General features: G+C 47.9%; 1 protein-coding gene across 1 annotated transcript in view; it reads right to left on the minus strand.

The window, feature by feature from the left end:
• LOC127917245 (inhibitory synaptic factor 2A-like) overlaps positions 1 to 20,000 on the minus strand; it is a 49,149-nt gene that overhangs the window by 3,481 nt on the left and 25,668 nt on the right. The window contains exon 4 of the mRNA XM_052500529.1: positions 18,563 to 19,794. Coding sequence (XP_052356489.1) covers positions 18,563 to 19,794 — 1,232 coding nt within the window. The remainder of the gene's footprint in view (positions 1 to 18,562; positions 19,795 to 20,000) is intronic.

Genomic DNA, 20,000 nt, shown 5'->3' on the forward strand with positions numbered 1-20,000 from the left:
TTGGATGGTCTAGTGGTAATATTGTTTAGATTGGTTCGGCATATTGATTGACAGGAAGTTCCTCTCACATGTAATTAGTTTTATTGATCCGTGAAGTTACGTCTCTGTTATTATGTAAAACACGTATCGATCTGAAGCTCATCGGTTCGGGACGTTGATACTGTATGATGACGTTTAATTCCAACGCATAGTCCGTTACCATGACGACAGTACGTGTAGTGGGAGTCGGCGAATTCACTTCGACGATGACATTATGGGGGAGGACTGGTGGAAAGCATACGCTCCATCTCGATCACTCACACACACACACACACACACACACACACACACACACACACACACACACACACACACAGCCTTGTTAGTTCCTCTCTCTCTCCCAGGCCGCGGCGTCATGCTTCCTGAGCAGACCGTTGTCAGAGCACCAGTAAGAATTAACGAGGTGTTGTAGAGCTTCACCTTTAATGACATTTGAATCTAAATTGCGACATGGACATGCACACTCTTTACAAATCACAAAAAAAAGGCTGCGATATTTTGAGACGACACTGAGCCCGTCTGTTACACTCATTTTCATACTTTTACATGTTATTACTGGAGTTGACGGGACCTGACTTCCATAACATTCCGCTAGCGGAACCCCTCGACAACATTCTGCTAGCGGAACCCCTCGACAACATTCTGCTAGCGGAACCCCTCGACAACATTCTGCTAGCGGAACCCCTCAACAACATTCTGCTAGCGGAACCCCTCAACAACATTCTGCTAGCGGAACCCCTCGACAACATTCTGCTAGCGGAACCCCTCGACAACATTCTGCTAGCGGAACCCCTCAACAACATTCTGCTAGCGGAACCCCTCAACAACATTCTGCTAGCGGAACCCCTCGACAACATTCTGCTAGCGGAACCCTCGACAACATTCTGCTCGACAAGCGGAACCCCTCGACAACATTCTGCTAGCGGAAACAACATTCTGCTAGCGGAACCCCTCGACAACATTCTGCTAGCGGAACCCCTCGACAACATTCTGCTAGCGGAACCCCTCGACAACATTCTGCTAGCGGAACCCTCGACAACATTCTGCTAGCGGAACCCTCGACAACATTCTGCTAGCGGAACCCCTCGACAACATTCTGCTAGCGGAACCCCTCGACAACATTCTGCTAGCGGAACCCCTCGACAACATTCTGCTAGCGGAACCCCTCGACAACATTCTGCTAGCGGAACCCCTCGACAACATTCTGCTAGCGGAACCCCTCGACAACATTCTGCTAGCGGAACCCCTCGACAACATTCTGCTAGCGGAACCCCTCGACAACATTCTGCTAGCGGAACCCCTCGACAACATTCTGCTAGCGGAACCCCTCGACAACATTCTGCTAGCGGAACCCCTCGACAACATTCTGCTAGCGGAACCCCTCGACAACATTCTGCTAGCGGAACCCCTCGACAACATTCTGCTAGCGGAACCCCTCGACAACATTCTGCTAGCGGAACCCCTCGACAACATTCTGCTAGCGGAACCCCTCGACAACATTCTGCTAGCGGAACCCCTCAACAACAATTCAATAATGTTCTTTAAGAAATAGAAACCGTATGTGTGGAGGTCCTGGGCTGAAGTGGTTACAAGGTACTCTGTGGTTATGAGGCTGGTTGGACCCACTGACAAATGATCTAAAACAAAGTTAGGCGGCTTATGGTAGAGAAATTAACACGTAATTAGTTCAGCTGGACATTCCTGCAGTCAGCATGTCAATTGCACATTCCCTCAACTTGAGACAATTTACATTTTGTTGTTTGACAAAACTGTACATTTTAGTGGTATTTTATTGTCCCCAGCACAAGGTGCACCTGTGTAGTGACCATGCTGTTAAATCAGCTTCATGATATGTCGCACATGTCAAGTGGATGGATTATCTTGGCACAGGAGAACTGCTCACAAACATGCATGTAAACAAATGTGTGCACACAACATTTGAGAGAAATAAGCTTTTTATGCTCTTGGAAAATTTCTGGGGGTCTTTTTATTTCAGCTCATGAAACATGTGACCGACACTCTACATGTTGTGTTTATATTATTGTCCAGTGTGCTTAGTCCCCTTTTCATTCGTTGTCATGCCGACAAAACTGCATTCCTCAGGCCCTCTGTATTCCCACCACCAAATGAGAATGATCATTCTAGTTCTCGGATTCCAACCTTTTCATCCAACTGTTCTGTTCTAGAATCTCAAGTAAAATCACCTATATTTGATCCAAAAGGTCCTATGAAATGTTTTGCCCCTATCGTGCAGCTCTACCTCTGCGTAAGTCTACTTTCCTGTCCGCTGGTTTGTGAGTGTGTCTCAGAGAGAGTGTGTGTGTCTCAGAGAGAGAGAGTGTGTGTGTCTATCTCAGAGAGAGTGTGTGTGTATCTCAGAGAGTGTGTGTCTATCTCAGAGAGAGAGAGTGTGTGTGTGTGTGTGTGTGTCTCAGAGAGAGAGTGTGTGTGTGTCTCAGAGAGAGAGAGAGAGTGTGTGTGTGTGTGTGTGTCTCAGAGAGAGAGTGTGTGTGTGTCTCAGAGAGAGAGAGTGTGTGTGTGTGTGTCTCAGAGAGAGAGTGAGTGTGTCTCAGAGAGAGAGAGAGTGTGCGTCTGTGTCTCAGAGAGAGAGTGAGTGTGTCTCAGAGAGAGAGAGAGTGTGTGTCTGTGTCTCAGAGAGAGAGTGTGTGTGTCTATCTCAGAGAGAGTGTGTGTGTGTGTCTCAGAGAGAGTGTGTGTGTGTGTGTCTGTCTATCTCAGAGAGAGAGAGTGTGTGTGTGTGTGTGTGTCAGAGAGAGAGTGTGTGTGTGTCTCAGAGAGAGATTGTGTGTGTGTCTGTGTCTCAGAGAGAGAGAGTGTGTGTGTCTATCTCAGAGAGAGTGTGTGTGTGTGTGTGTGTGTGTGTGTGTGTGTGTGTGTGTGTGTGTGTGTGTGTGTGTGTGTGTGTGTGTCTGAGAGAGAGAGAGAGAGTGTGTGTGTGTCTCAGAGAGAGAGAGAGTGTGTGTGTGTCTATCTCAGAGAGAGAGTGCAAGAATATGGTCCCTTCAATAAACTGCCCAGATGTAGAGATGGATAGTGTTGATGGGGTGTCCAGGCCACTGCCTCAGCTTACTCTCTCTCTCCTTCACACATCTCTCTCTCTCTCTCTCCTTCACATCTCTCTCTCTCCTTCACATCTCTCTCTCTCTCCTTCACATCTCTCTCTCTATTATCTCTCTCCTTCACATCTCTCTCTCTCCTTCACATATCTCTCTATCTCTCTCCTTCACATCTCTCTCTCTCCTTCACATATCTCTCTCTATCTCTCTCCTTCACATCTCTCTCTCTCCTTCACATCTCTCTCTCTCCTTCACATCTCTCTCTCTCCTTCACATCTCTCTCCTTCACATCTCTCTCTCTCCTTCACATCTCTCTCTCTCCTTCACATCTCTCTCCTTCACATCTCTCTCTCTCCTTCACATATCTCTCTATCTCTCTCCTTCACATCTCTCTCTCCTTCACATCTCTCTCTATCTCTCTCCTTCACATCTCTCTCTCCTTCACATCTCTCTCTCTCGCTCTCCATCTCTCTCGCTCTCCTTCACATCTCGCTCTCCATCTCTCTCGCTCTCCTTCACATCTCTCTCTCTCGCTCTCCTTCACATCTCTCTCTCTCGCTCTCCTTCACATCTCTCTCTCTCGCTCTCTTTCACATCTCTCTCTCTGTTATCTCTCTCTTTCACATCTCTCTCTCTGTTATCTCTCTCTTTCACGTCTATCTCTCTTGCCTTCACATCTCTCTCTCTCGATCTCCTTCACATCTCTCTCTCTCTCTCTCGCTCTCCTTCATATCTCTCTCTCTCTCTCGCTCTCCTTCATCTCTCTCTCTCTCTCCTTCACATCTTCCTCCCCTTCACATCTATATATCTCTCTGTTCTCTCTCTCCTTCACATCTCTCTGTTCTCTCTCCTTCATGTCTATCTCTCTCTCTCTCCTTCACATCTCTCTCTCTGTTCTCTCTCTCCTTCACATCTCTCTCTCTCTGTTCTCTCCCCTTCACATCTATATATCTCTCCTTCACATCTCTCTCTCATAGAACTGAGGACAGAGAATGTTCTGTCCTCTGAAGACTTGTTACAAGCTTTAAGCGTGAAGTGATTTCATCCCTCTGTGACCAAGAGAAAGTGGTTTTGGTTCAATTCTACTGAATTATTATTATTTTTTTGTTTCATGTTGAAAGTGTAATATCTGTGGTGAGATGAGACCGATGCTGCTGCTCTCCTCTTTAATATGACAGGTGGGTCTCGCGTCCAGAGGAAATCGATTTGACCAGAAAATGTTGCACGTCACTCCCTATGCAAATGAGCTGGCAGATCTCCCACTCCATCTCAGCTCCTGGCGGCCAGCGCCAGCTGAACAGGGAGACTCAGCTGTTTCGCTGACTGTAAAGCAATTGACATTGTGCAGTTCACAGAGCGCTCTGTACACAACAATGTCAGTCAGGGAACCGGTCCAGAACCGCTATTGGTCCCTAACTAGAGGAGTCGATATTCAAATGAACATTATAGTTATACACATGCTGCCCTGGCAATATACAGTTTAGTCACAGCTCTTCCTGTCAGACACAGGTAATATACAGTTTAGTCACAGCTCTTCCTGTCAGACACAGGTGATATACAGTTTAGTCACAGCTCTTCCTGTCAGACACAGGTAATATACAGTTTAGTCACAGCTCTTCCTGTCAGACACAGGTGATATACAGTTTAGTCACAGCTCTTCCTGTCAGACACAGGTAATATACAGTTTAGTCACAGCTCTTCCTGTCAGACACAGGTAATATACAGTTTAGTCACAGCTCTTCTTGTCAGACACAGATGATATACAGTTTAGTCACAGCTCTTCCTGTCAGACACAGGTAATATACAGTTTAGTCACAGCTCTTCCTGTCAGACACAGGTGATATACAGTTTAGTCACAGCTCTTCCTGTCAGACACAGGTGATATACAGTTTAGTCACAGCTCTTCCTGTCAGACACAGGTGATATACAGTTTAGTCACAGCTCTTCTTGTCAGACACAGGTGATATACAGTTTAGTCACAGCTCTTCCTGTCAGACACAGGTGATATACAGTTTAGTCACAGCTCTTCCTGTCAGACACAGGTGATATACAGTTTAGTCACAGCTCTTCTTGTCAGACACAGGTGATATACAGTTTAGTCACAGCTCTTCCTGTCAGACACAGGTGATATACAGTTTAGTCACATCTCTTCCTGTCAGACACAGGTGATATACAGTTTAGTCACAGCTCTTCCTGTCAGACACAGGTGATATACAGTTTAGTCACAGCTCTTCCTGTCAGACACAGGTGATATACAGTTTAGTCACAGCTCTTCCTGTCAGACACAGGTGATATACAGTTTAGTCACAGCTCTTCCTGTCAGACACAGGTGATATACAGTTTAGTCACAGCTCTTCCTGTCAGACACAGGTGATATACAGTTTAGTCACAGCTCTTCCTGTCAGACACAGGTGATATACAGTTTAGTCACATCTCTTCCTGTCAGACACAGGTGATATACAGTTTAGTCACATCTCTTCCTGTCAGACACAGGTGATATACAGTTTAGTCACAGCTCCTCTTGTCAGACACAGGTGATATACAGTTTAGTCACAGCTCTTCTTGTCAGACACAGGTGATATACAGTTTAGTCACAGCTCTTCTTGTCAGACACAGGTGATATACAGTTTAGTCACAGCTCTTCCTGTCAGACACAGGTGATATACAGTTTAGTCACAGCTCTTCCTGTCAGACACAGGTGATATACAGTTTAGTCACAGCTCTTCCTGTCAGACACAGGTGATATACAGTTTAGTCACAGCTCTTCCTTTCAGACACAGGTGATATACAGTTTAGTCACAGCTCTTCCTGTCAGACACATGTGATATACAGTTTAGTCACAGCTCTTCCTTTCAGACACAGGTGATATACAGTTTAGTCACAGCTCTTCCTTCCTCAGACACAGGTGATATACAGTTTCCACTCTCACAGCTCTTCCTGTCAGACAGCTGTGATATGGGATTCTAGTCACAGCTCTTCCTTTCAGGCGGTGATCTTCCAGCGCCCTCCAGGCATCCACCTTCCTCAAAGGCGAGCCGTATCCTCCCTCCACCTCCTCCTATCTCCCTGGCGAGCCGTTGTCCTCCACCTCCTTCCCTCTCCACCCCTCCTCCTTATCTCCCTGGCGAGCCGTTGTCCCTCCACTCACCCTCTCCACCCTCCTCCTTATCTCCCTGGCGAGCCGTTGTCCTCCAGCTCCTTCCCCTCTCCACCCTCCTCCTTATCTCCCTGAGAGCCGTGTCCTCCACCTCCTTCCCCTCTCCACCCTCCTCCATCTCCCTGGCGAGCGGTCCTCCACCTCCTTCCCCTCTCCACCCTTCCTCCTTATCTCCCTGGCGAGCCGTTGTCCTCCACCTCCTTCCCCTCTCCACCCCTCCTCCTTATCTCCCTGGCGAGCCGTTGTCCTCCACCTCCTTCCCCTCTCCACCCCTCCTCCTTATCTCCCTGGCGAGCCGTTGTCCTCCACCTCCTTCCCCTCTCCACCCTTCCTCCTTATCTCCCTGGCGAGCCGTTGTCCTCCACCTCCTTCCCCTCTCCACCCCTCCTCCTTATCTCCCTGGCGAGCCGTTGTCCTCCACCTCCTTCCCCTCTCCACCCCTCCTCCTTATCTCCCTGGCGAGCCGTTGTCCTCCACCTCCTTCCCCTCTCCACCCCTCCTCCTTATCTCCCTGGCGAGCCGTTGTCCTCCACCTCCTTCCCCTCTCCACCCCTCCTCCTTATCTCCCTGGCGAGCCGTTGTCCTCCACCTCCTCTCCCTGGCCCTCCACCTCCTCCTCTCCACCTTCCTCTTATCCCTGGCGAGCCGTTGTCCTCCACCTCCTTCCCCCTCTCCATCTCCCTGGCGAGCCGTTGTCCCCACCTCCTCCCCCTCCACCCTTCCTATCTCCCTGGCGAGCCGTGTCCTCCACCTCCTTCCCCTCTCCACCCTTCCTCCTTATCTCCCTGGCGAGCCGTTGTCCTCCACCTCCTTCCCCTCTCCACCCTTCCTCCTTATCTCCCTGGCGAGCCGTGTCCTCCACCTCCTTCCCCTCTCCACCCTTCCTCCTTATCTCCCTGGCGAGCCGTTGTCCTCCACCTCCTTCCCCTCTCCACCCTTCCTCCTTATCTCCCTGGCGAGCCGTGTCCTCCACCTCATTCCCCTCTCCACCCTTCCTCCTTATCCCCCAGCGACCTGGCAAGGTCCTGTACAGATCGTCTGAATAATGAACCGTATAGGAGAGACCTAAACATGCACATCCCTGAGTTAGGGAGACAATTGAGGATCTCTCTCTCTCGCTCTCTCCTCTCTCGCTCTCTCCTCTCTCGCTCTCTCGCTCTCTCTTGCTCTCTCTCTCTCGCTCTCTGTCTCTCGCTCTCTCTCTCTCTCTCGCTCTCTGCTCTCTCGCTCTCTCTTGCTCTCTCTCTCTTGCTCTCTCTCTCGCTCTCTCTCTCTCGCTCTCTCTCTCTCTCTCTCTCTCTCTCTCTCTCTCTCTCTCCTCTCTCTCTCTCTCTCTCTCTCTCTCTCTCTCTCTCTCTCTCTCTCTCTCTCTCTCTCTCTCTCTCTCTCTCTCTCTCTCTCTCTCTCTCTCTCTCTGGCCCTCAACTCCTGTAAACCCAGGGGACTGGCACACAGAGTTGGGTCTCGTGGACAACAGCTATTTTAGGATCCGTTCTTATGTGTAAGAACCAATCACATACTGTTGTCAGGGAATATCTAACATCCTCTACATGACCAATAACATTTGTTCACCTGCTCGTCTAATATCTCATTCCAAAATCATGAGCATTAATATGGAGTTGGTCTCCCCTCTGCTGCTATAACTGCCTCCACTCTTCTGGGAAGGCTTTCCACTAGATGTTGGAACATTGCTACTATAACAGCCTCCACTATTCTAGGAAGACTTTCCACTAGATGTTGGAACATTGCTGCTATAACAGCCTCCACTCTTCTGGGAAGGCTTTCCACTAGATGTTGGAACATTGCTGCTATAACAGCCTCCACTCTTCTGGGAAGGCTTTCCACTAGATGTTGGAACATTGCTGCTATAACAGCCTCCACTCTTCTGGGAAGGCTTTCCACTAGATGTTGGAACATTGCTGCTATAACAGCCTCCACTCTTCTGGGAAGGCTTTCCACTAGATGTTGGAACATTGCTGCTATAACAGCCTCCACTCTTCTGGGAAGGCTTTCCACTAGATGTTGGAACATTGCTGCTATAACAGCCTCCACTCTTCTGGGAAGGTTTTCCACTAGACGTAGGAACATTGCTGCTATAACAGCCTCCACTCTTCTGGGAAGGCTTTCCACTAGATGTAGGATCATTGCTGCTATAACAGCCTCCATTCTTCTGGGAAGGCTTTCCACTAGATGTAGGAGCATTGCTGCTATAACAGCCTCCACTCTTCTGGGAAGACTTTCCACTAGATGTAGGAGCATTGCTGCTATAACAGCCTCCACTCTTCTGGGAAGGCTTTCCACTAGATGTTGGAACATTGCTGCTATAACAGCCTCCACTCTTCTGGGAAGGCTTTCCACTAGATGTTGGAACATTGCTGCTATAACAGCCTCCACTCTTCTGGGAAGGCTTTTCACTAGATGTTGGAACATTAATGCTATAACAGCCTCCACTCTTCTGGGAAGGTTTTCCACTAGACGTAGGAACATTGCTGCTATAACAGCCTCCACTCTTCTGGGAAGGCTTTCCACTAGATGTTGGAACATTGCTGCTATAACAGCCTCCACTCTTCTGGGAAGGCTTTTCACTAGATGTTGGAACATTGCTGCTATAACAGCCTCCACTCTTCTGGGAAGGCTTTTCACTAGATGTTGGAACATTGCTGCTATAACAGCCTCCACTCTTCTGGGAAGGCTTTTCACTAGATGTTGGAACATTGCTGCTATAACAGCCTCCACTCTTCTGGGAAGGCTTTTCACTAGATGTTGGAACATTAATGCTATAACAGCCTCCACTCTTCTGGGAAGGCTTTTCACTAGATGTTGGAACATTAATGCTATAACAGCCTCCACTCTTCTGGGAAGGTTTTCCACTAGATGTTGGAACATTAATGCTATAACAGCCTCCACTCTTCTGGGAAGGTTTTCCACTAGATGTTGGAACATTAATGCTATAACAGCCTCCACTCTTCTGGGAAGGTTTTCCACTAGATGTAGGAACATTGCTGCTATAACAGCCTCTACTCTGGTGATCTTAGGCTGGTGTGCGGCTGCTGACAAACAGTTATTGTGCTGACGTTGCTTCCAGAGGCAGTTTGGAACTCGGTAGTGAGTGTTGAAACCGAGGACAGACAATTTTTACACACGGTGTGTTTGAGCACTCGGGTGTCCCGTTCTGTGAGCTTGCGTGGCCTACCACTTTTCAATAGCCGTTGTTGCTCCAAGACGTTATCTCTTCACAATAACAGCACTTACAGTTTACCGGGTAGAAATTCGACGAACTGACTTGTTGGAAAGGTGGCATCCTATGACGTTGCCACGTTGAAAGTCTCTGAGCTCTTCAGTAAGGCCCATTCTAGTACCAATGTTTGTCTATGGAGATTGCATGACTGTGTGCTCGATTTTATACACCTGTCACCCACGGGTATGGCTGAAATAGCCGAATCGACTCATTTGAAGGGGCGTTCCCATACTGCTGTATATATAGTGTACCTTGTCTCTTTTCTTGTTTAGGAGAAACACTGTCAATGTCTCGGCCGTCACTTTCTCTCCCCCTTCCTTCTGACATGTCGTTGTCTGTGAAATATACTTGTTCCATTCGTTTCCTATCCCAGTTCCTCTACTGTTTTATCATGTGTAATAATGGCCTCCCAGTTTCTCTACTGTTTTATCATGTGTAATAATGGCCTCCCAGTTTCTCTACTGTTTTATCATGTGTAATAATGGCCTCCCAGTTTCTCTACTGTTTTATCATGTGTAATAATGGCCTCCCAGTTTCTCTACTGTTTTATCATGTGTAATAATGGCCTCCCAGTTCCTCTACTGTTTTATCATGTGTAATAATGGCCTCCCAGTTTCTCTACTGTTTTATCATGTGTAATAATGGCCTCCCAGTTTCTCTACTGTTTTATCATGTGTAATAATGGCCTCCCAGTTTCTCTACTGTTTTATCATGTGTAATAATGGCCTCCCAGTTTCTCTACTGTTTTATCATGTGTAATAATGGCCTCCCAGTTCCTCTAGTGTTTTATCATGTGTAATAATGGCCTCCCAGTTCCTCTACTGTTTTATCATGTGTAATAATGGCCTCCCAGTTCCTCTACTGTTTTATCATGTGTAATAATGGCCTCCCAGTTTCTCTACTGTTTTATCATGTGTAATAATGGCCTCCCAGTTTCTCTACTGTTTTATCATGTGTAATAATGGCCTCCCAGTTCCTCTAGTGTTTTATCATGTGTAATAATGGCCTCCCAGTTCCTCTACTGTTTTATCATGTGTAATAATGGCCTCCCAGTTTCTCTACTGTTTTATCATGTGTAATAATGGCCTCCCAGTTCCTCTACTGTTTTATCACGTGTAATAATGGCCTCTCGTTTTCTCTACTGTTTTATCATGTGTAATAATGGCCTCTCGTTTTCTCTACTGTTTTATCATGTGTAATAATGGCCTCCCAGTTCCTCTACTGTTTTATCACGTGTAATAATGGCCTCCCGGTTTCTCTACTGTTTTATCACGTGTAATAAGGGCAACATGGTTTTTCAGCAGAACATTCCACATCACGTCTAAAGGGCAAACGTCTCCAGACTAAATGCACTTTGACACAACACATTGACTTACATGAGGAACGGATTTTACGCCATGCGAGCGTAGATGTAACGTGTTCACCTGACAGCCCTGGGCTGTTCCTGTTTGGACTGTTCCTGTTTGGGCTGTTCCTGTTTGGACTGCTGACATTTCTGACAGAGCGGGACTGTTCCTGTTTGGGCTGTTCCTGTTTGGACTGCTGACATTTCTGACAGAGCAGGACTGTTCCTGTTTGGGCTGTTCCTGTTTGGACTGCTGACATTTCTGACAGAGCGGGGCTCTTCCTGTTTGGGCTGTTCCTGTTTGGGCTGCTGACATTTCTGACAGAGCGGGACTGTTCCTGTTTGGGCTGCTGACATTTCTGACAGCCCTGGGCTGTTCCTGTTTGGGCTGCTGACATTTCTGACAGCCCTGGGCTGTTCCTGTTTGGACTGCTGACATTTCTGACAGAGCGGGACTGTTCCTGTTTGGGCTGTTCCTGTTTGGACTGCTGACATTTCTGACAGAGCGGGACTGTTCCTGTTTGGGCTGTTCCTGTTTGGACTGCTGACATTTCTGACAGAGCGGGACTGTTCCTGTTTGGGCTGTTCCTGTTTGGACTGCTGACATTTCTGACAGAGCGGGACTGTTCCTGTTTGGGCTGTTCCTGTTTGGACTGCTGACATTTCTGACAGAGCGGGACTGTTCCTGTTTGGGCTGTTCCTGTTTGGACTGCTGACATTTCTGACAGAGCGGGACTGTTCCTGTTTGGGCTGTTCCTGTTTGGACTGCTGACATTTCTGACAGAGCGGGACTGTTCCTGTTTGGGCTGTTCCTGTTTGGACTGCTGACATTTCTGACAGAGCGGGACTGTTCCTGTTTGGGCTGTTCCTGTTTGGACTGCTGACATTTCTGACAGAGCGGGACTGTTCCTGTTTGGGCTGTTCCTGTTTGGACTGCTGACATTTCTGACAGAGCGGGACTGTTCCTGTTTGGGCTGTTCCTGTTTGGACTGCTGACATTTCTGACAGAGCGGGACTGTTCCTGTTTGGGCTGTTCCTGTTTGGACTGCTGACATTTCTGACAGAGCGGGACTGTTCCTGTTTGGGCTGTTCCTGTTTGGACTGCTGACATTTCTGACAGAGCGGGACTGTTCCTGTTTGGGCTGTTCCTGTTTGGACTGCTGACATTTCTGACAGAGCGGGACTGTTCCTGTTTGGGCTGTTCCTGTTTGGACTGCTGACATTTCTGACAGAGCGGGACTGTTCCTGTTTGGGCTGTTCCTGTTTGGACTGCTGACATTTCTGACAGAGCGGGACTGTTCCTGTTTGGGCTGTTCCTGTTTGGACTGCTGACATTTCTGACAGAGCGGGACTGTTCCTGTTTGGGCTGTTCCTGTTTGGACTGCTGACATTTCTGACAGAGCGGGACTGTTCCTGTTTGGGCTGTTCCTGTTTGGACTGCTGACATTTCTGACAGAGCGGGGCTCTTCCTGTTTGGGCTGTTCCTGTTTGGACTGCTGACATTTCTGACAGAGCGGGGCTCTTCCTGTTTGGGCTGTTCCTGTTTGGACTGCTGACATTTCTGACAGAGCGGGGATGTGTTTCTAACGTAGCGTGACGACACAAACATTAGAATCTCTGCTTTGGGGTTGTGGAGAAGAAAAACCATCTATCTGCTGGACAGGAGACGGTCTGTCCACATTCTACCAGCTGTTCCACTCGGTATCAGACGTTTACATTACTCAATGTACGTTTACAACTCAATGTACGTTTACAATGTTAAGTTACTGCTTCTTCATATAACAGTTTACCACAGGACATCAGAGAGCCTCACCATAGTCCTTGTGCGATTTTTAAAAACCTCATCTCCAAAACAGAAACGTTTCAAGAAATTGAAATAATGGCCGTATTTTCCCGTTAACAAAAAATACAATTATGCAACTTCAGTATGTCTGCCGGTGAATGAAAGCCAGGCTATAGTTACTACGTTGTACTAAATACTACTGCTACATGAGTCATATGAAATAGTCAAGTGTCGAGGTCGTCATGGCTCCCGAGTGGCGCAGCGGTCTACTGCATCTCAGTGCTAGAGGGGTCACTACAGACCCTGGTTCGAATCCAGGCCGTATCACCGCGGTCTAATACACTGCATCACAGTGCTAGAGGGGTCACTACAGACCCTGGTTCGAATCCAGGCCGTATCACCGCGGTCTAATACACTGCATCACAGTGCTAGAGGGGTCACTACAGACCCTGGTTCGAATCCAGGCCGTATCACTGCGGTCTAATACACTGCATCACAGTGCTAGAGGGGTCACTACAGACCCTGGTTCGAATCCAGGCCGTATCACAGCGGTCTAATAAACTGCATCTCAGTGCTAGAGGGGTCACTACAGACCCTGGTTCGGATCCAGGCCGTATCACCACGGTCTAATACACTGCATCACAGTGCTAGTGGCGTCACTATAGACCCTGGTTCGAATCCAGGCCGTATCACAGCGGTCTAATACACTGCATCTCAGTGCTAGAGGGGTCACTACAGACCCTGGTTCGAATCCAGGCCGTATCACAGTGGTCTAATACACTGCATCTCAGTGCTTGAGGCATTACTACAGACCATGGTTCGAATCCAGGCCGTATCACAGCGGTCTAATACACTGCATCTCAGTGCTAGAGTCGTCACTACAGACACGCTGGTTCGAATCCAGGCCGTATCACAGCGGTCTAATACACTGCATCTCAGTGCTAGAGTCGTCACTACAGACACGCTGGTTCGAATCCAGGCTGTATCACAGCGGTTTAAGTGTCGAGTGGGCTAACCGCTTCCTCATATTACTGCTGGAGATAATGTATCTATGAAGGGTAATGATAAGGTAATGGTTCTTCCAGGACATCCTGCTAAGCACGAGGGTCAACTGCCTTTAGCTCAGGTGTAAAGGACGTCCCTCTCCTTGCTCAGCTACGACCACGTCCTCTTTATTCAGCCCGTACCTGGCGCCAACTCAGAGGACCTCTCCTTGCTCAGCTACGACCACGTCCTCTTTATTCAGCCCGTACCTGGCGCCAACTCAGAGGACCTCTCCTTGCTCAGCTACGACCACTTCCTCCTTATTCAGCCCGTAACTGGCGCCAACTCAGAGGACCTCTGCTTTACAAAACACGTGACGACACCTTCCTCGAGTGTCTTATCTGATCGCTCCATCTCAGAAGCTAATGAGGGACACTTAAGGCTGAGGAGCACGCTTCTCTCTCACACACACACACACACACACACACACACACACACACACACAGACACAGACACACACACACACACAGACACACACACACACAGACACACACAGAGAGAGACACACACACACACACACACACACACACACACACACACACACACACACACACACACACACACACACACACACACACAGACACACACGGAGAGAGACACACACACACACACACACACACACACACACACACACACACACACACACACACACACACACACACACACACACACACACACACACAGAGAGAGCTGCCACTAACATGTACACCAGCCTGTCTAGTTCTGTATCTAGCTAGTCATCTCCTGCTAAGGGAAGTAATTAAGTAGTTTTGGGAGGAGATTTGTCTGTTTTAATCCCCTTCCTGGACTGCAGCCAATTGTGCTGTGTCACACACACACACACACACACACACACACACACACACACACACACACACACACACACACACACACACACACACACACACACACACACACACACACACACACACACACACACACACACACACACACACACACACACACACGGTATTGTCATCTCAGCACTGTAGGACAGCCAGGTAATAAGAACTGAAGAGAGAGGGGTTTTTGTTTTCCTGTAGTGAATTGCCATGATGGATCTGAAGCAGTGGCTCAATAAAACACTAACCCTGTTGTTGTGATTACATGATATCACCTGACTGGCTCGTCAAACCACTTCGGACAAATTGAGCCAGATGATTGGTTGGTCCTCTAGCAGAATAGCTCCAGTTTGTTGTTGTTGTTGTTGTTGATATCTAGAGAACCCCCAGAGAAGGATATGCTCCCTTTTTAAAGAGCCCAGTCAGTACTCTGACTTCTCTGTGACAGATACAGTGGTTAGATAGATGCTAGACTGTTGTCGTCGTCGTCTCCCCCCATCCCGTTTAGTACCCTTGGGTTTGTTTGGGTGTTATTCTCTAAAGATCAGTATGACAGGGGAACGTGTGCTGAACAGACCTCCTATAAGGGGACTTCCTCACATCCCCTTTATCTGCTCTTCTGTTCCATTGTCTTCGATAAATACGACCTAGATGGACCAGTCCATTTAGTTCTGAATCAGAGCTCTACCAATACAACCTAGATGGACCAGTCCATTTAGTTCTGAATCAGAGCTCTACCAATACAACCTAGATGGACCAGTCCATTTAGTTCTGAATCAGAGCTCTACCAATACAACCTAGATGGACCAGTCCATTTAGTTCTGAATCAGAGCTCTACCAATACAACCTAGATGGACCAGTCCATTTAGTTCTGAATCAGAGCTCTACCAATACAACCTAGATGGACCAGTCCATTTAGTTCTGAATCAGAGCTCCACTATTCCACCAATACAACCTAGATGGACTAGTCTAGTAGTTCTGAATCAGAGCTCCACTATTCCACCAATACAACCTAGATGGACCAGTCTAGTAGTTCTGAATCAGAGCTCCACTATTCCACCAATACAACCTAGATGGACAGTCCAGTCTAGTAGTTCTGAATCAGAGCTCCACTATTCCACCAATACAACCTAGATGGACCAGTCTAGTAGTTCTGAATCAGAGTTCTGACCAGTATTCTGAATCACTGAATCAGAGCTCCACTGATTGGCAATACAACCTAGATGGTCTAGTAGTTCTGAATCAGATACCAATACAACCTAGATGGACTAGTCTAGTAGTTCTGAATCAGAGTTCTATTCCACCAATACAACCTAGATGGAGTCCATTTAGTTCTGTAGTTCTATTCCACCAATACAACCTAGATGGAATACAACCTAGATGGACCAGTCTATTTAGTTCTGAATCAGAGCTCCACTATTCCACCAATACAACCTAGATGGACCAGTCCATTAGTTCTGAATCAGAGCTCCACTATTCCACCAATACAACCTAGATGGACCAGTCTAGTAGTTCTGAATCAGAGTTCTGGTATTCCACCAATACAACCTAGATGGACTAGTCTAGTAGTTCTGAATCAGAGTTCTGGTATTCCACGGTCATCTCACGGGCTTTTCTACTGTATGTGAAACACACCATGACCACAGGATTCATCATATCTGAGTGATTCATAATGTGATGCTGCTGGGTCTTCCATGGTTCCTCTCGCACTTCTACTAGCGTTGTTCAATACTCCATGCTGATTGGCTAGGAGGGTATATTCTAGAGCGTTGTTCAATACTCCATGCTGATTGGCTAGGAGGGTATATTCTAGAGCGTTGTTCAATACTCCATGCTGATTGGCTAGGAGGGTATATTCTAGAGCGTTGTTCAATACTCCATGCTGATTGGCTAGGAGGGTATATTCTAGAGCGTTGTTCAATACTCCATGCTGATTGGCTAGGAGGGTATATTCTAGAGCGTTGTTCAATACTCCATGCTGATTGGCTAGGAGGGTATATTCTAGAGCGTTGTTCAATACTCCATGCTGATTGGCTAGGAGGGTATATTCTAGAGTGTTGTTCAATACTCCATGCTGATTGGCTAGGAGGGTATATTCTAGAGCGTTGTTCAATACTCCATGCTGATTGGCTAGGAGGGTATATTCTAGAGCGTTGTTCAATACTCCATGCTGATTGGCTAGGAGGGTATATTCTAGAGCGTTGTTCAATACTCCATGCTGATTGGCTGGGAGGGTATATTCTAGAGCGTTGTTCAATACTCCATGCTGATTGGCTGGGAGGGTATATTCTAGAGCGTTGTTCAATACTCCATGCTGATTGGCTAGGAGGGTATATTCTAGAGCGTTGTTCAATACTCCATGCTGATTGGCTAGGAGGGTATATTCTAGAGCGTTGTTCAATACTCCATGCTGATTGGCTAGGAGGGTATATTCTAGAGCGTTGTTCAATACTCCATGCTGATTGGCTAGGAGGGTATATTCTAGAGTGTTGTTCAATACTCCATGCTGATTGGCTAGGAGGGTATATTCTAGAGCGTTGTTCAATACTCCATGCTGATTGGCTAGGAGGGTATATTCTAGAGCGTTGTTCAATGCTCCATGCTGATTGGCTAGGAGGGTATATTCTAGAGCGTTGTTCAATACTCCATGCTGATTGGCTAGGAGGGTATATTCTAGAGCGTTGTTCAATACTCCATGCTGATTGGCTGGGAGGGTATATTCTAGAGCGTTGTTCAATGCTCCATGCTGATTGGCTAGGAGGGTATATTCTAGAGCGTTGTTCAATACTCCATGCTGATTGGCTAGGAGGGTATATTCTAGAGCGTTGTTCAATACTCCATGCTTGGCTAGGAGGGGGAGAGCGTTGTTATTCCAATACTCCATGCTGATTGGCTGGGAGGGTTCAGATATACAGACAGTTGGACAAGATATTGACACCACCTGTTATGACAGCAACACATCACTACCCAGTCTCTCATGTTAACTATTCCTTTCAGATATACAGACAGTTGGACAAGATATTGGACACCACCTGAATTAGTTACACTTAAATATGACAGCAACACATCACTACCCAGTCTCTCATGTTAACTAGTATAACTAGTCCACTGATCACTACCCAGTCTCTCATGTTAACTAGTATAACTAGTCCCCTGATCACTACCCAGTCTCTCATGTTAACTAGTATAACTAGTCCCCTGATCACTACCCAGTCTCTCATGTTAACTAGTATAACTAGTCCACTGATCACTACCCAGTCTCTCATGTTAACTAGTATAACTAGTCCACTGATCACTACCCAGTCTCTCATGTTAACTAGTATAACTAGTCCCTGATCACTACCCAGTCTCTCATGTTAACTAGTATAACTAGTCCCCTGATCACTACCCAGTCTCTCATGTTAACTAGTATAACTAGTCCACTGATCACTACCCAGTCTCTCATGTTAACTAGTATAACTAGTCCCCTGATCACCATCACTACCCAGTATCTCATGTTAACTAGTATAACTAGTCCCCTGATCACCATCACTACCCAGTCTCTCATGTTAACTAGTATAACTAGTCCCCTGATCACCATCACTACCCAGTCTCTCAGATCTCATGTTAGTTAGTATAACTAGTCCCCTGATCACCATCACTACCCAGTCTCTCATGTTAACCAGTATAACTAGTCCCCTTATCACCATCACTACCCAGTCTCTCAGGTTAACCAGTATAACTAGTCCCCTGATCACTACCCAGTCTCTCATGTTGACCAGTATAACTAGTCCCCTGATCACCATCACTACCTAGTATCTCATGTTAACCAGTATAACTAGTCCCCTGATCACTACCTAGTATCTCATGTTAACCAGTATAACTAGTCCCCTGATCACCATCACTACCCAGTATCTCATGTTAACCAGTATAACTAGTCCCCTGATCACTACCCAGTCTATGCAGTGTGGGCCTCTCCCTTCTCCAGCTCCTGTAATACTCCCAGTAGGTTGTAGATCCCACACATCAGATAGATAGTGATAGTAAAGCCTCCTTACCCCTCTCTGTGGGCCTCTCCCTTCTCCAGCTCCTGTATAACTCCCAGTAGGACCTTGATGGTCTCCTGGCTGGAGGAGATCAGGTTCTCCATGGCCTGAAGCTGTGATTTCACGTCCTCTCCTCCCTCCCCTTTCTGAGTCAGTACCGGTACTATCTGCTTACAGACCCCCCCGGGGTTAACTCCCCCCGTAGTCGCTACGGTCGCTGGTTCGACCCCGCTACTCCTACAGCCCAGCGCCTCCCCCGTGGTCCGGGCCGACAGCGTCTGTGGCGAGAACGTCTGTGATGAGAACGTTGCCGGTTCATGACACTGTGCCTGAGTAGTGCAGCCAGCGGCCCGCGGGAGAGTCTGAGACTGTAGTCCATTGATCTCCAGTCCCTTCATTCGTTTGCTCCGTGCTGTCGGGCTCTCCAGACACTCCACCTGGGTCAGAGAGTTCCAGGAGATGGGGCCGGTCACCTTGGAGACTGAGGAAGACCCTCTCATGTCCCCCGGCAGAGTCCTGCTAGAGCCTGGCTCCTCAGAGTGGAGCAGCTGCCGTTTACCGGCCGGACGGTCCGAGGAGTCCAGTTCCCTGTGTTCTAGTCCTTCCAGGGGGTTGGACTCCACGCTGCAGATCTGGTAGTCGGTGGCCGGTGGGTTGGAGTCGGGCGTGTTGGAGGGAGAGGGGCCGTCTGTGAGCATCAGACAGTCAGAGTAGAGGACGTCGTCTGTACAGTGCTTCTCCACCGTAGCTATGCACTCCGTAGTATGCATCAAGGCTCTGGTTCTCTGTACTACTCCTCCTCCTCCTCCACCGCAGGCGCCCCTGTCCCCTAAACTCTCCACAGCTCTGGTTCTCTGTACTACTCCTCCTCCTCCACCGCAGGCGCCCCTGTCCCCTAAACTCTCCACAGCTCTGGTTCTCTGTCCTCCTCCTCCTCCACCGCAGGCGCCCCTGTCCCCTAAACTCTCCACAGCTCTGGTTCTCTGTCCTCCTCCTCCTCCACCGCAGGCGCCCCTGTCCCCTAAACTCTCCACAGCTCTGGAGTGCTTGACGTCGATAACAAACCCATTGTTGTGGCCCTTGTCTCTCTCCACATGCTTGGTGTGGCTGTGGCCCTTCTTCCTCTCCATGGGAAAGGTCTTGTAACGGCTCCTGAGGTCCGGGGAGGTCTGGACCCCTGTGCTCTTGGTGACGTTGGGGATGGAGCGTCGAGCGGGCACTGTCATGTACTTGCGGTACGCCACCTTGGGGGAAAACGAGTTTAGAGTTTAGAAAAAGGTGGTTTCACTTCACACGCCGACACATTACAGAGTAAACAACAACAACGTTGACACATTACAGAGTAAACAACAACAACGTTGACACATTACAGAGTAAACAACAACAACGTTGACACATTACAGAGTAAACAACAACAACAACGACACATTACAGAGTAAACAACAACAAC

This window comes from Oncorhynchus keta, unplaced genomic scaffold (genome assembly GCF_023373465.1).
Source record: "Oncorhynchus keta strain PuntledgeMale-10-30-2019 unplaced genomic scaffold, Oket_V2 Un_contig_11071_pilon_pilon, whole genome shotgun sequence".
NCBI classification, from domain to species: domain Eukaryota; kingdom Metazoa; phylum Chordata; class Actinopteri; order Salmoniformes; family Salmonidae; genus Oncorhynchus; species Oncorhynchus keta.